The sequence below is a fragment of the Anguilla anguilla genome, chromosome 3, assembly GCF_013347855.1.
Source record: "Anguilla anguilla isolate fAngAng1 chromosome 3, fAngAng1.pri, whole genome shotgun sequence".
Taxonomy (NCBI): domain Eukaryota; kingdom Metazoa; phylum Chordata; class Actinopteri; order Anguilliformes; family Anguillidae; genus Anguilla; species Anguilla anguilla.
Window position 1 is genome coordinate 10,554,028 of NC_049203.1, and position 16,855 is coordinate 10,570,882.

Consider the following 16,855-nt stretch of genomic DNA (forward strand, 5'->3'; position numbering starts at 1 on the left):
CATATACAGAAGCCAAGTTTGAAATCCCACCCATGTAGCATAGCAGTAATTTGATGGAACAGCCAGCCAGGTGCCTATTTTTTGCAGAGTGCCAATGGCTTAACTGAGGACACTTGCTGCTTTGACAGCTGTTATTGTTCCTATGGCATTCTATGTTCCAGGTTTAGAGTGGGCGTGAACAGCACCATGCTTTCTTTGTGCACTCGTGCACTAAAGAGGTCCAGTGTTACCTACAGGGCATATTGTTGTTTAGCTGAAAACAAAGGCTTTCATTTAACAAGCAGCTTTAATGACAAACATAGCAATTCCACAATTCCACTCTAAATACACACCAACTGAATTAAAAAGAAAGTTCAATCAGCTAAATCTTGAGCTGCATCTGGCAACAGACTGTCCACTTTAGCCTCTCAGGTATAGGTTAGACATGGCGGTGCCAGGAATGACAGACAGGAATCACTGCAGGAATCCAGTCAGTTTAACCCGGGAGTAGTGAGATTTCACCATCAACTTGAAGTGGGCTTTTCAGGGAAGAAAAAAAGACAAAAGGACCGTTATAGGAAGTAAAAAGAGGAAAATAAAAAAGAGGAAAGTCAAAATGGTAAACTGCAGGTAGTTGCTCCTTCAGCGAGCAAGCGGAAGTGCCATTATTAATCTGACAATGGGCCAAAAAAAGAAAACAGTAATATCAGTACAACTGGGACTATAGATACCTTCTGAGGGGGTCTCTGTCAAATTAGAGGGGCCGGGGGCGGGTAATCCCCTGTAAGAGGCCTGCCGATCATAGTCTGCCAACTGCTCCATTCGTCCCATTCCCCGTGAGGGCTTAGTGGTATCCAGTCGCCTTGTTTGAACCTAAGGAGAAATGCCACAAGACTCATTATTGTCCCAACTGGCATCATATGTGCACTCACACAGTCGATTTAACACAGAATGTTTACCGAGTGCCTTTCAGGGCACCTACATGTTCACTAGAGCATAACACTGTGGGGACAGTGTTTTTGCTGGATGATCCAGAATTTATAAACCGTATTGGGTTAGAACAAAAGAACATCATTTTGTGTGTTTGAAATATGTAAGTTTTTTCCTAATAAAACCGGTACATGTAAGAAATGTAGGTTAATGGAGCACGGGGACTCCTTTCAGGACAAAACTGATCTGCACAAGTGTAATGGGCAACACCTGAACACAGTTGCATTTACATGTACTACAGTACTACAACCACAAAGTTCAGGTTTGCATGGTTTACAACCATCTGGCACCAGTTATTTTATTAACACCTGAACTTACCCGGTTCTCCCTGTCAATTCTTTCCATGTCATCCTTCCTGTTCTGAGCGGTGTGGTACAGGCGGGTACAAGTATTGTAGGGCTGGGGTCGGCTTGACATCCTCTGGTCTTTTCCCTCCTGCTCTTGGTCTTTTTCTTTTGTTTTGTCTTGATTTCTATCACTTCCATCATTGCATTCAAAAAACTGATCCTTTCCTCCCCTCTGCTCTTTGACCTTGGGCATAACTAGCTGTCTACCAGCTTCTAGGTCCGTAGACCTAAAAGAGGAAATATTAATAGATTGTAGGTAAGTGGTCAATGTAGGCCTATTTAATCAAGTAAATCGATGAGACTCTTCATACCACGAATTTATGCTGTTCAGTTTATCACGCGAGTGTTCTAGACAGGTGTCACTGTAAGCCAGTTGATTAGGACATCTTTATCAATATTTATTGTCTGTGACAATTGAGCATAACACATCACATTGAGCATAACATCTCAAAAATAAAATTCTCTTTGAGCCAGCACGTATTATGAACACGGTCGATCACATTATTATATCACTTCGCTTGGCAGCACCTTAATTATTCGTTATGAATCGGTATTGTCCGGCACAATGTATAATGTAGTGTTGTGTAATGTAGCACACCCCCATTTTCCAGCAGATGGAGCTAAAATATCGAAACTGTTCCCAAGTAGGCAACTAGTTAAATTGTCGTCAATCTCAATCAATGGTCTCGATACATACCGTGATTTTTTTGTTCTTTCACCACAAATATGCTAAAGATAGTTTATAGCGACATTGCTAGTCCGTGATGGCTTCATTTTTCTTTTCATTTAACGAGTTGTAGTGCTTAGACCCACTGTTAGAATGTCAAGAGAAAACATACATACCTGTAGTTAAACGTGCTCTGCAGACGGGAGATTCACGTCTAGTATCAGTTTCCTTTGTACCGTTTTGCAGTTGCTGCTGGGCCAGGCTTTTATAGAAATGAAATGATCTCAGAATAACGCACATGCACTGTGACGTCACGTAAATAAACCCATCTGACAAAAATAATTATGGAATCAAAGGGTTTTCACTTCAGTAAGATATAGTCATGATCAAACTTGTTTTAAATACTTATCAGTATTACTTGCACAGAAAATTGTTTGAGATCGTCTGCGTATATATAAGTGTTACTGATACCTCGTTCTTTTTGGTCATTGTAAAAGCATGCCTTGTGATGATGATTTTGTCCACCTGCCGAAGCAGCCAGTAGTCAAAGGAGTATGTTCATACTGAATCATCAATAACCAAAATTACCATTTTAGATTGCACAAGTATACTGGTCACTGGCATAGGCTACATTAAAAATTGGGCGCCTTTTGCAACACTTTTAAAATGAAGAAAGCCTGTCGTTACCACCTGTTCTAATGACTCTCTTTGTTGTATAATATACCTGTTTAAAACAACCTTGTTTTGTTATTGAGTGTCAAATGACAATATAGTTCAACCTTGAAGGATAACTGCATTGCAAATAGATGGATCATGCTAGTCTCCATCCTGGCAGTTCAGCATGAATGCATAAAAAGATGAGAATTCAAATCATACACTGCAAAGCTGGCAACCTCGATCACTGTGATAGTGACTGGCTCAAATGCTGATATTTTTAAAAATTAGTTGAAGCCAGTTTACTGAAATATCTCTCTATTCCAGAGAATGTACTGTGAAGCTTGTTACATCCTTTTTACCTTTAAGCACACAGCACAGTCGTTGTTGTACAGCATTAAACATGTGTAAGAAATTACAAAATGATATACAATTTGCTGTTTCCAGTTATTGAAAGACTTAAGTATGCATAGTGTTATATAATATATATACACAATACAGTAAAGGTCAGAATCAAGATATTTAAAAAATTCAGTGAAGATGACTTGTAACCTCTATAGACTCCTGGTTTGAACAGAAAATTGAATTAATATATTTTAGGCTCACATCACATTTTTGAGTATTTATGTAAGAGTTCATTGCACATATTACATTAAATCACATTATGTAGAGTATGGTTGGAATTTGCCTCTGCTAGAGGATCCAGAAATTGTCCATGAAGAGAACAGTATCTGTATCCTGGGAAGCTACTCCTATATAATAATGTTAAAGCGGTCAGGGCAGTTGGCTGTAGTCTTCCAGTTAGTTCCTGCTGAGGAAATCCTGTCCCTTAATCCACAAAGCCAAGTTGTTTGGAACAAATGCACCAGTTGCCACCATGGAAAAGTGTAATTATCCCTGGCATTAATGCAGGGATTGATTGTGACACCACCGAGTGACCTGGTCATGTGCATATGTCAGTAGCAGTTCCAATACAGGGCAGCTGTTGCGTGGCTTACCGCATGCTAACACAAAAATATGACACATTTATTCAACATGAATCCCAGACGTCATTCAATAGGTAATACACATTACACACGCCAGAGGGCAGCATTATGCCATTTTGTTTAGAATTGAAATTTATATTCAGAAGGTATTTGATAAAATACGAACAACAAATGAAGACGGTCACATCCTGAGCAAATATCTGAAATTCTTCTTGTGAAGAATATCTCATATGAAGGATCAAGATAATATCTTACATCCAGTGAGTCGGGTTCTGTTCAGCAATAGGTTATCATTTAATGAAGGCGTATATGCGCCTCTTGCATGTGATGCCTACTCACCATTTTGCAATTATTCATGGCTTTCATTAAAGAATGCCTCTTTAACTATTAGAAATATTAATTTAAAAAACATAATTAACCTAACCTATTGAATTAGGCATATATCACTGAAGAAAAACCGTTGTAATGATTCTCATAAATGATGGTGTTGAGACAAAAAAAAAAAAAAAACCTGTGTGTGCTAATATTTGATAAGTAACACTGACAATGAAGAGGAGTGAATGCCATATTTAAAGATCTGCCCTTCCATTGTCAGTGAGTTGCGACAATCGTTGGATTAATGGTGGTATATACGCTGGTATCAGTGAGGCGCCTACAGGATGGGAAGAGTGGACATGCATTCCTGCGAGAGCCAGGGGAGGTGCGGCAGCGTGCTCTGTGCGCTATGTTAATTGAACACGCCAGGAATCTGCGCTGGTCACGGCGCAGCTATGCAGATAAGACCAGTCCGGAACGTACTGCTGCCCTGCGTATGCCGCGAGGCACAGATGACATCATTGTTTTGTTTCTCGAGTAATTCGGTAGCGCTTGTTGGGCAGTACCCGTCTAACCCAGAGGTAATTCCAGTGGCACTGGAGGAGATACTCTGTTACTGTGAACCATTAGTATGAAATTCATCTTGACATGGTATAGTGACATCATTTATGGCCCTGTAAATGACAGGTGCTTTCAGCACGCTTCCTCGTATCCTTTGACCAGATGGATAAGATTTCTATTGTGTGTGGATTGGCAGTCTAAATGTACTTGTCTTGCTGTGGTTTGACTCCGCTTGTCATTATGAGCTGGGGAGTTTGTATCTCACTTGCTTGCTTTTTGGGTGTTCAGGCCTGGTTTCTGTCCAGGTTTCCTTCTGTTTCTCTGTAAACGGTCTTTGTGACAGTTCTCAGTAAAAAGTGCTATACAAAATAAATCGAATTGAATTGAATAGAACTGAATTGCTTCACTAGCTACTTCTAGGAATTTGGGCTCAGGGGCATCACTGCCCCATGGTCGAAGCGCATTGTGACTGCCAAGCCTATAAGAATGTAGTGCCAGCTGGGAGTGTAACAATGGCAACACATTCCTGTGATGCTCTCTTGATAACATTTAGAGAACTTTTGAAAATATTAGTTATATACCAGTCTGTGGCTGACCACTGGTTGCATGAACACGGATAGCCTTTAAACATTGTTTTAGAGAAGGAAAGGGATTTATTGAGGGGGAAAAAAGATCTGTCAACAGAGCGGGCCAAACAACTCAGTGCGATGCTGCAGTGGAGTTGGTTAATTAGCTGGGCCTCCTGGGGCGTTCAGCTGAGGGAATCAGATGAGGCTGAGTGGACGAGTCTGGCCGCTGCAGTCAGAGCTCTGCGAGCCCTTCTGTGCGGCCTGTCGGAAAAGTGCGCTCGCAGAACGAGCTGCTAATGAGGTTTGTCGTCTGAACTCAAACAGGCGTGGCCGAAGGCCACCGGTCAGCGCTCTTCACGCTCCGTGTGACGGGCGATCGCCGACGTGCCAGATCCACTCAGGAGCCTGGGCCCGAGTGAGGGGAAGCAGACCCCACCAACACAGGCCGATCAGACTGCACTGGATTTGCCTTTCTTTAACAGTGGAAAAACCCCGAGAGAGACCCGTCTACCTTGTTTGAACTTTGTCAAAACAAGGCTGGGATATTTATTTATTTATTTATTTATTTATTGTTTTTATTTATGTGGTAACCTTTTGTTATGACAGTTTGGTTGGAGAAAATTATGCATGAAATTTGAGTGAGCATTTTTAAAATGACAGTCAATTTCCTCGTTTCCTTCCTAAAAGATACAGCTGGTCAGTGTCTACTGTTTTTACATCCTTTGTCTCTGTTTGGTGCCAAGTGAAAACACACAGAGCCCAACGTTCCAGTGTTAATGGTTGCAGCATGCTCTTTCATCCAAATGTACACTCACTAATGAAAGAAATCTCCAATAATTATAGAAAAGCACTGAATGCAACATTAAGCTCTGAAGGATTCTTACACTCGTCTACTTGGAATGACTTCAAGGGCATTTTAGACAATAGGGATTGGGCAGAATGATCTTGCATTCTAGGCAATATTGCAAACCACTATGTCCACTTTGTATAATTGTAGGTAGAAGTCAATGAGCGGAGGAACTGTAAATGAAAAATATCAATCTTGACAGAAATTGAGGAAAAACATGCTTTGAACAGGCATCCAAGTGGTGTAGCTCGTAGCCAGCTAGGCCAGATTCAAAGACACTGTTCCTCACCAGGAGGTAGATAATATTAACATGTCTGGAACTGGGTTCATACAAACATTGTTTTCTATGAGAACCTTATTTTTCACAAATACAAAGAAACTCCACACAGCTATGTGCTTTTTGTAGTCTGTCGTTCGAGATGTGGAAAATTTGGGCTAAATAATGCAGAAAATGTAGTTCTTGTAAAACGTGCAGAATTGACTAATTCAGCGGTGTGAATATAGAGGTGATGGGGAAAATAACAGCTTCCACAGTAATTGTATAACAAATCAATCTTTAAACTGGTCCTGGCTCTGTATGTTGGTGTTGTACTGGTATATCACCCATAGGACCAGCTACATTCCAGAGGCACATACCTCATACTGCACTGACATGTCAGTGGTAGTGGGTGATGGGGGGGGGGGGCTCTTTGCTGATGTACCTTGAAGATATGATCTCACTCCCCTTATTTCAAAATGGACGTGAGCTGATTTTACACTGAATACATGGCATAATGTCCATATGAGAGGCTATAATAAATTAGGCCGTGGTGAATGTACACAGAGATTTTGTGGAAAACGATACCCCTCTTTTGTTCGAATGGAACTCTGTGTAAACATTGCTTCTCACGTACAGGGCCACACAATGTATCGCACAGGACCAGTACAAGATGAGGTAGTTGGGGCATTTGCTTGTCTCAATGAATGGAACTTCACAATAGAAAGATAAGGAAAAGCTGTAAACAATGAATCTAACCGCCACTGGGATTCCCTTGCATGAGAAATATTAAATAGGTTTCTGTGGCTTTCAGTAGAAAACACAGCCAACTCTACTCTGAGAGCTGAAGCAAGCTTCTGCTACTTTTTCCAGTAGAGATGGAAAATGTTCTAGTGTGGGTATTAAGTTAAAAAAAAATATTTGCATTTTCTGTGTAAATAGCTACTCTGCACCTTCGCTTGATGAAAACATTTTATCGGTGTACAGTACCAAGCTCACCAAGCTCATTACACCTGTTTCTATAGAGGTTGTCACACTTTCTCATACTCAGTATATTTTTGGAGTGTATGTTCACTTCTCTGATGGGAAACATAGCTTGGGCTTGCAGTTTTACATGAGTTCATTTATTCAGTGTATGTCCTTTGAGGGTCCAAAAATGCTGAGGCACACTGAAGCCAAGGACTTGCTTGTTGGGCAGTGAAATAGGTCTGTGAGGCTGAAGTTCCCAAAAGGCTTAAGGATTACAATTTTTTTTAGAGCGAGGCCTCCTTATCTAAATATTGCACGATGCCATTAAGTCTCTATGTTTTTCAAATGCATATGTCAACATTCTGATTTCTCGTTCCATAAAGTGAATGGTTAGAAATCATCATTAAACATTTTGTTTTGCTGTTGCGTTATTATGTACTGTGCTGTATAGTTTTTATGCTCTGTGATTGTTCTTGTTGAAACACTTTGGCCAGGGCTCCCTTTTAAAAAGAATCTTCAATCTCAGTGGTACTAACCTAGATACAGTAAATAAAGGAAAATGAAAGTGAAGTAAGATATAAAGAATAAGAATACTTAAAATGTTAGGAAAATGTAATTCAAATATATAGTTTACATTGATGCAAATGCAATAATTAGTTGATTTTGAATGAAAAGGGCAGTAAAGACATTTTAGAATCTTTCAGAATTCAATTTCATATTGTACAATTTTTCATTGAGTTGAATTGAATTTTAGCTGTTTTTGAAGGCACCACATGTGCATACTTTCTATTCAGCTTGTTAGTTATTCTGTTGAAAGCCACTTTATACTGATGCAGCTCTGTTCGATCTTCTGAATGAGCCTGAATTAATATTTGGGTTTAGATAAAAGATACGGGTCAGTGAGGGGGCTATTATATAAAGATTTGATAAACTAGAACTTGTTAGCTTTGACAAGTGCTGCAGAAGTCCATTGTTGGTTTACTGGCAGCTGTGCTGTTAATTAATTTAGAATTTGTCAGTGTTTGATCCTGGCCAAAAAGGGTTTTTTTGGGGGGGGGGGGGTGGAGGACTGGGACTAGGCGAAAACAAGCCTTGGAACATCTCCAGATTTTTCACTTCACTTGGAATCGATGCCTGCCATGACAACACTTCCACACATGCTCCCATCACATCCCTCTTTGGGAACGTTTTAAAGAGTGAAAAGAATTTCTTTTTGCGCCAAAGTTTAAAGATGCCTGCCTGATGACCATGCTGAAATGTGACCATCATTTTAACCAAATAACAATGAATATCACTGGAAATGCGAATCTCTTATCTGTGGATCAAAATCATTCACATGCCTCAAAAACTTTGATGTTGTATGCAGTCTGTAATTACAATTATTTTACCTGAAATAGCAAAATGTTCAGTATGTATTTAATCTAGTTTAATGTATGCCCAAATAATTGTATAATGTCATTACAAGACAACATTATTTAATTAATGGGTGTACTGCGCACAGAACCTTTAATACGCCTGATTATTTTTTTTTATTTTATTTATTTTGTAGTTTTTAAAGATGCCTGTTTCTTATAAGTGAAACTCATTTTGTGGAGGGAAAAGGGAAGTATTATAGGATCTTTCCTGAGCTTTTCACTCTGCTTAACTGTGGCAGGTAAATAAACACTCCATGTTATAAACTAACAGCAAGACCCATAGAAGGAAAAGCATTATTTTTTAATTAAAGAACCAAACAAACAAGCAAACAGTAAAATTAGATTCCTGTGGATTTCCTAATCTGGTGAAACAATGAATTGAGGGTCTGTTTTTTTGACACACCGCTTTAATTTCTCACAAAGGTACCCATTTCATCATCTGCCTGCCAAAACTGGCACTTGTTTTTGTTCTCATAAATGAGGAATCTGTTCTGCAGAAAATGGCATGGCGAACCCTATATCCATAGAAGTCTCTCTCAGTGGTTCCCACACCCATGACCAATTCCAATTTACTGCTTGTTCATAGAGACTGGCCATACAAAACAGCCTCTTATGGGGTCTGTTTAAATGGTCAAAGGCAGGTGCAAAACAACTTACTTGTACCAGATTTAAGAAACATCTGACTTGTGTTCCTTGAAACATACAAGATGCATTGATAAGGAACTGACTACCAAAAACTATTAATATGAACACAGGCCTGATTGACCTCAGGCACTTCTCCAGCCTTTTGCACTAGACTGGAACCACCATTTGACTAATCCATTAATTTCTGGACAGCAGCCAGGTTCATTTTGGGGTAGAACTAATGTCCACCTGACAAGTAATAAATCCACAATTAGTATCAGGTTTGTAATTTGCGGTTAGTCAGCGAGCCAAGTTTGTATTGAACTTCAGGCTTTGCTATAGCCTTGCGATTTGGCTCTGCCCCCCCCCCCCCCCCCCCCCCCACATCTTACTTTGCATCACAAGCGGCTGAATTTGATACGAGCGAAGCTGAAGTTCAGGAATGGCACCATGCTCTCCGGCGGATGTAACGAACAGTCTGTCCTGCCCGTCCATCCTGCTGCACTGAGGAGGAATGTCGGCTGGCCGCTCCACATGGGAAAACAAGCGGAGGCTTTGGGTTACACAGCTGTTCCCACCTTGTTCATTGACAGTAAAAACATACTCCGCTTACTAATTTGATTTAAAATTACATATGATAAAATCATATATATATATATATATATATATATACATATGAGTTCCATAATGTGTGGGACAAGGTCATATTTTTTCCTGATTTGGCACTGTACTCCACAATTTTAGATTTGTAATCAAACAATCCACATGTGGTTAATGTGCAGGGTATTTTTTAAACACATTTTTGTTTTACCATGTAGAAAATGCAACATGTTATATACATAGTCCCCGCATTTTTATACATAGTCCCCCCTCTCCCCACCCACCTCCCATATTATACATATTACTCATGTAAAAAAAAGCAGATAGAGATGAGATGAGAAGCACCTGATGGTTGGAAGAAAATGAGCTGCCTGACTTCTGCCTGAAAAATCTGAACAGACACTCCATATAAACCATTTATCATTTACATTCTCTCTGTGTGATCCTGGCCACTGGTTATCATGGATGTGAAGTGAGAGGCTGCAGTGTCTCTCTGTCCCCTCCTGCCTTTGCACAGACACATAGACCAGATCACCAGTCTTTGCTGGTGATCTGACACTTTGACCCTGTTAGATTGGCTCCATTGTAACACACTGTGCTTCTGTATGTTTTAACTGCAGACCTCATAAACCTTTTGTACCCATGGGGGAACTTTCATGTGTCTCTTTGCCCCCATATACCTCTGTGACTTGGTTACCGATGACTGATGAGGGCTCCTTCTTTGGAGCAAAGCACAGATCAAGGTTTTGAAAGAGCCAGTTGCTCTTCTTCAGCGTTTGTCCAAAAAGTTAAATTCAAAAGATCCATTGTGAGAAAATTTGGGGGAGGAACAGAATATTAATAAACAGTAACCACCACAGTAGAAAAGTTCCAGACACTGTATCTTCAATATCTATTCAACCAAGGCAAAAACCTTCAAATCAATAATTATAATTGTAATTATTTGTCCAGGTGCCTGTTATGCAACTGTGTGAAAAAGCCTATTCTGTAACAGTCATATTGTGCTGGGTGGCTCTTTCTGCCAACCCCAGGAACTGCCAATCCCAGTCCCAAGCAGGTCAGCTCACAAATGTGCTGACAGTCCCTGTGACAGGAATTTAGCCTCATCAGCCACTGGCAGTGTCTTAGAACTTCACAATCAACTCAGCTGAAAGTGTCTTAAATCCTCACACAGTACTCAGCTGACAGTATCTGAGTTCCCCCTCCATGTTAAACCCACAAGTACTGTGTAACACGGTTACTGAGCCAGACGGTACAATGCAACCTGGAGGTGCCGCTAGGTAGTTGGGTATCAATTACTTGGTGTGCGCAATTAATTCTATCATTGTTTAACCCAATCATAGAATTTTCCAGACCACGGCCTTATTTTCTTAGATTCTTGAAGACAGCTAAAATGTCCTCAACTTCACATTCTTAAATCTTATTCCTCACCTTCGCCATTTACATGGATACGAACAAGAAACGGTTAAGACATGCACGCTATAATGAACAGTTAGGAGGGTGAAATGCCCGGAATGCATGCATGGAAACGGTTGATGAGAATCTGCCTGTGAGTAGAAGAGAAGAGTGGCAGCTGATGCTAATTACATTCTTTACCTGAGCTGCTACTGTCAGGTTCATCAAGCTCCAGTGCTCAATCTCCAAATACTTATCAGTGCTGAGTAATCCCCCATGTTTTGCACAATATATTCTGTTGACAAAGAGGCACTTGTTCAGTATTTTTTAAATATTTTTTTAGGGAGGGATAGTAAAATGGAGGAGAGGAAGGAAAGAATTGGTGGGATGGGGGGGAGGGTGACAGGCATTTCAAAATACATTATAGCCTACCACCAAGACTATGACATAGTTTTCCCCCTGGTGGTTGCTCTGACATTTAGCTTGAGTGTATGGCCAGGCATAGTGGATGAATGTAAACCTGAGACAGCAGACTTTATGGCCGTACAAATTGTACAGAAAAGATATAGTGCTGTGGGACAGGCTAGCTAAAGGGCTTTGGAAGCATCCATCTGTCAGGTTCCTATCTGGAGGAGTGCTCCAGGAGGTTGCACAGGCAGGATGTGGCACATTATTTGTTGTTATTTGTGAAGGACCTCTAAGCACCACCTCTTGGATTTACCTTCCCTCCCTGTCTGTGACTCAAAGCTGTGGCTCCCCTCTGCTATGGGAAATTTAGATGGCCTTCCCTGACACCTAAAGAGAGCAAGCAGTCGATAAGGTGCACATTAGCATTCTGCACTCGAACCGGCAGGCTGGCTCTGCACTCCACAGACAATCACGGTGCATGTTGGTCCATACCTGCTTACAGGTTGGATGAACATTTAAGCCAGTTAAAAAAAGCAGATGCCATACCGTTGAAAAGAGCGGTCCTGTTTATGCGAGCTAGGGGGTCTTCCTTCTGTACTATGAACATGCTTAAATTTAATTAGGTGCACTGAAACATCTGTCCATTCCTTTCACAGCGCAGCGATAAGAACTATTAATTAAAAGCACACTAAATAGAATACTGAGTTTAGTCTTAATAATTCCATATTCCAGCCCCCCCCCCCCCCCCCCCCCCCCCCTTGGTTCAGGAATGATGAGGGAGACAACCACCCTTCCATTACTCATTACAGTGGCTCTTTGTTTGCAGCTCATGATTAAAGTGCCGCTCCGGTCTTCGGAACCAAAGGCCTTCCACCAGCACTTTTGTGAGAGCGGTAATTGACTAACTGCTGGCCAGGCTCTCACCCCTTTCTTTTGATCCCTTCTTCATCGGTGGACCAAGAAAAAAAAAAGGTGGCAGAACAAGCACCAGTGACCAGCTTTGGCTTTCAAAGAGGGACATAGAGTGCAGGATAAGTAGGTTTCAGACATTGGGGAGTGACCTCTGTTTATCTGTTTATTGAGAAATTGTGCACACCACGGCAGTTTCAATTAGCGATTCACAGCCATCTTGATGGAGGACACTGGCTACATTTCAGCACTCGAGTGCCACGGGGGGGGGGGGGGGGGGGGTGGGGCAGGGCAGCCCGCTGACAGTTCACAGCAGAGGAGGTCTGACACCACACTGACCACAAGGCAGGCTATTTTAGAGACGCAGGAGGGGACGCGATATGCCGACACTGACAGCAGTGAAAAAATGTGCGTGTGATTTTCCCACCTCCTGCAGGGCACATGCAGTTGAAGCTCTCCTTCTCAATGCACTGAAATGCCCCACGGGGGGGGGAGCGGAACCCTGACTGCACCAGTGTGGACTGTGGCCAGGGGTCCCATATGGTATAGCACAATTGGACATAGTTTAATGCAATGATTCACAATAAACGCAGCTCAGCTGGTGGATTATGAAGTGAACTTAAGGCAGCGCATAATATGGAGTACGTGCATGCTAATGTATCTCAAATTGGTAAGGACAAATGGGAATCAAAAAGGGATAAAAATCATTCCTTCTTTGGGCAGATTCTGATTTGCGTATTTGGGAGTGGTAAAGAGCTGTACAATGGATGATAAAAAGGACCAGATGCTAAACTAGCCCCCTATCCTTCAATCATGTTGCTCTTTTCCAGAGAGTTTTCCACTGCTGGATGAGGTAAGCCTAAACATGCTTTTTTCGGTTTATCATCCCCTTTCAATCCCTCCTGATTTCAGGGAACACGCACCTGTTGCTTCTCTCTGGCTGACAGCTCAATTGAGTTTCATGCCTTGTATGGAAGTACCCTCTCCATGCTAGAATTCATGCAACATCTTTTAAATTATGACTTCTAAAACCATTATTCAGCATAAATTCAGTCCAGTCTGCCACAGGAAAAAAAACGCTCACTTACGCACATTTTTCCAAATGCTGTCTTTTGAATTGTAAAAATATAAAAAAGAGAAGGATATATAGGTTTTTATTGCTTTACAACCCTGTCTGACTGCAATGCTATAATTTTATTGCCAAGCTGTCTGCACGTCTGTATGCGTCTATGCATTTAAATCTATGAAGATTTAGATGACCGACGTTCTTACCGTTCAGTCAACAACACCAACATACAATGACAGTGGAGGATCTTGAACGTGGGGGGGGGGGGGGGGGGGGGGGGGTGGTGGGAAACAAAAAATATCAACAAAGGTCACTTGACGCCAAATGACATCTCAGCTACTGCAATGATTGCAAAATGACATTCAAGTGGCTCAAATGAGGAAGATGTTTTACTTAGGGGCTTATGCCAGCTGCCTTTACACTTCCAGTGATCTCAGCTGAGAAACATGTAAGAAACAAGGGGACAATATGTGGAGTCAGATAAATATTCTCTACATGGACATAGACAAGAGAAAGAGAGCTCCTCAACATATTACATCACTGCCAGTGTAATCTTACTTCTTGAGAATTGTTTTCCAGCTGCTTTGTGTGCACTGTTCAGTACTCAAAGCCTTTATAGATTTATGTCCTACTTCAGAAAAAAGTAGAGAATTTTCACCTTTCAGCAAGTTGAATAGGATTATGACCAATAATGACCAATTCCACCAATTCTTAGTAGAGTTGATGTTACACATTTTTCTTTTAAATAATGCATATCTTGTTCAGTTTTGTCATTTAAGGCCTGCGTAAATCAGCTCATTATTAGTCGACACCGGTTTTCCATCACTAGACTCTGAAGGGTTACAGCACTGCGTTTTTAGCGACGATGCTTTTGAAGCGTGAGCGGGACATCAACGGTAATCTTTCATAAACTCTAATCCCTGGTAAAAGAAAAGAATGTGTTAGAGGGTGAAACAGTGTGTGATGAGTCTGGTAAAAATGATGCTGTCGGAGCCATGTATGTTCTCTCTGAAACCAGGCCCCTATGAATTCTGCACAGGTAACATTGGGGCAAAGAAAATATTGCTCTATATTGACTTAGTTAATCACTCCACAGTCTTAACGTACCAGCATAACCATCCTAACATCACGTATAGACACTCAAAATATTGCATCAGTGGAGCATCAATCATTGTTAGCCTACTTAAATGTAAAGTGAAATAATTTTCAAAATGCTTAAGATGATTTCAGTGTGTTCTTAATTTTGATCTACAGGTATTAAAAAGAGTTCACTATTCACCAAAATGTACTTTTAAGAAAAAACAAAGACTTCAACTTGTATTTACTTGTAAGTCAAGGTTAAATTCAAATGTTGTTTGAAGCCAGGCCTCAGGTAATGTCCAACCAAAGCTTATTTTAAAAGAAACATTTTGTTCCCATTTTAAACGAATGAAGTCCAAAGAACCGAAGAGGCAGTGGTAGGAGGTACTACTAGTCACTTGGAGGACTGTAATACTCCTATAGGACTTTGTCATGTCATCCCTTAAGATGGATGTAAGCATAAATTAAAAAACACATGATTTCATTTAACTGGTCCTTTGCGACCATTCAAACGGAATTATCTCGCATTACACTGAATCTGTGAGTTACAGCTGTTTTTTTCCCCACAATGGTACACTGGATCATATTATAAAACGTGGATGAATTTTCAATCTGATTGTAGTGATATATCACCTTCTTAGTTGTCATTGAGTCATAGCTGCATTAACAGATGGGGCCTACTCACGCATCAGTTCAATAAATTGAATGTTTTAATGTAGTTCTACCAGACCTTTAGGACTAACCACATGATGGTAGTAGATGATTCAATGGTGAGAAGGTGAACATTGGAATTGGACATCTGTATTTCTGTAAGAGTGTACTATGTATTTGTCATATTTACAGATGAACAACATGACCAATGTACTGTACTGAATTACAAGGGACATGAAAAACCAATAGAGGTTATGGAAATAATTTTCAGAAAATCGTGACTAAGCCCATTTGTGTTGTGTACTGTATTTTAAGTGTACATTCTCTCCCCCTACCCCCCCCCCCCTTCCCCATAAAGGGATGTGGAAAGGCATGTGTCCCCAGTGTACTGTCTGAGTGATTAGGTAAGCAATTCCTGGGATGGATCAGCGATGAGGTACCAGCATGGTGAGAGGCAGGACGGCTCCAGCAGGGGGAATGGGGGAGTTGTTTTCCTTCATATCACGTAGGGCTTTTAAAAAAGGAGCCTATTTCCAAGTCTTTTCAAGGCCCTTCTCCCAGCGTCTCCGCCAGCCAAGCCCTTTGGATTCCATTACTCTTGATGTCACGAATGTAGACTTCAGCTCACTCATCCAACAAAAGCATGAGGGCCCAAGTGTCTGCTATCCATCAGGCTTAATCCAGAGGCATGATGGGCCTTTCAGGGTGCAGTCAAATCACCAGTGTCAGCTGCATAATGGGCTTCATCTGAGCCCTTGTGTTGTGGCTTGGCTCAGGAAATCATCTAATAGGCTTAGAGCCTTTGATAAATCTCAGTGGAAGAAGAATAAGAAAGATCAAATGTAAACATCAATGATGGACCAGACATATCGAGACGTTTGCACATGAAAATGTACGCAACTGTAGCCATACATGCCCACATGCGCGCACGCAAACACACACGCACACACACACAAGTTACAGCAAAGCAGCCCTCCTGTGGCTGGTTTGCCTTTTAAAGAGCAGCAGAACATAACTTTCATTATTCCAGTCCAAACCAACACATAGGGCCACAGATACACTGCACATATCTTCCTTTTTAATTATTCATCCTGTACTACCTGCGGCGACAGTTACACTGCATACCAACATCAGACAGCAACAGGGTAAACACCCAGTAATAAATTAAAGTTAAGGTTTCCACAGGCCAGTCATGTATATGAAAACAAACTGCCACTTCTATGTTACATAGAGCATTTCTCTTCTGCTTCAGTAAGGTTATACAATGAATCTACATTTTTTTGTTCTTTAGTCAGTACCTATTTGCTGTGAATCAAATCAACAACCCTTAAAGGTCCTTGTGAGATCATCTGGCAGGGCTAGCTGGATAGGGCCACTCCCAATAAAAAATGGAGAGGATCAAACAAGAAAAAATGTGGACATATTTCTTGTATCAAGTTTCCTAAGAAAAATCCAATTTCCTTAGGAAAAAAATTTAAAACATCCTTAATTTTAAGTATGCCAACATGCATTCCATGAAGGTTGCTACGAATAAAGCAAGCTGTCATTTCAAAATAAATACTTCATG

At 41.0% G+C, this 16,855-nt stretch overlaps 1 protein-coding gene across 1 annotated transcript; it reads right to left on the reverse strand.

The window, feature by feature from the left end:
* Positions 1-290: 290 nt before the first annotated feature.
* LOC118224330 (cilia- and flagella-associated protein 97-like) lies at positions 291-2,436 on the reverse strand. Its single transcript, XM_035411759.1, has 4 exons — positions 2,160-2,436; positions 1,288-1,543; positions 711-852; positions 291-518 (listed from the first exon to the last, which is right to left on the reverse strand). Exons 2-4 carry the CDS (start codon positions 1,507-1,509, stop codon positions 454-456), a joined length of 429 nt encoding a protein of 142 aa, XP_035267650.1. The 5' UTR covers positions 1,510-1,543; positions 2,160-2,436; the 3' UTR covers positions 291-453.
* Positions 2,437-16,855: the final 14,419 nt, after the last annotated feature.

Coding starts and splice junctions, on each gene's coding strand:
- LOC118224330 (XM_035411759.1), bottom strand. CDS start 1,509: ATGCCCAAGGTCAAAGAGCAGAGGGGAGGAAAGGATCAGTTTTTTGAA. Junction 853..1,287: donor GAATTGACAGGGAGAACCGG/GTAAGTTCAGGT, acceptor ATTTCTCCTTAG/GTTCAAACAAGGCGACTGGA. Junction 519..710: donor GACAGAGACCCCCTCAGAAG/GTATCTATAGTC, acceptor TTCCCTGAAAAG/CCCACTTCAAGTTGATGGTG.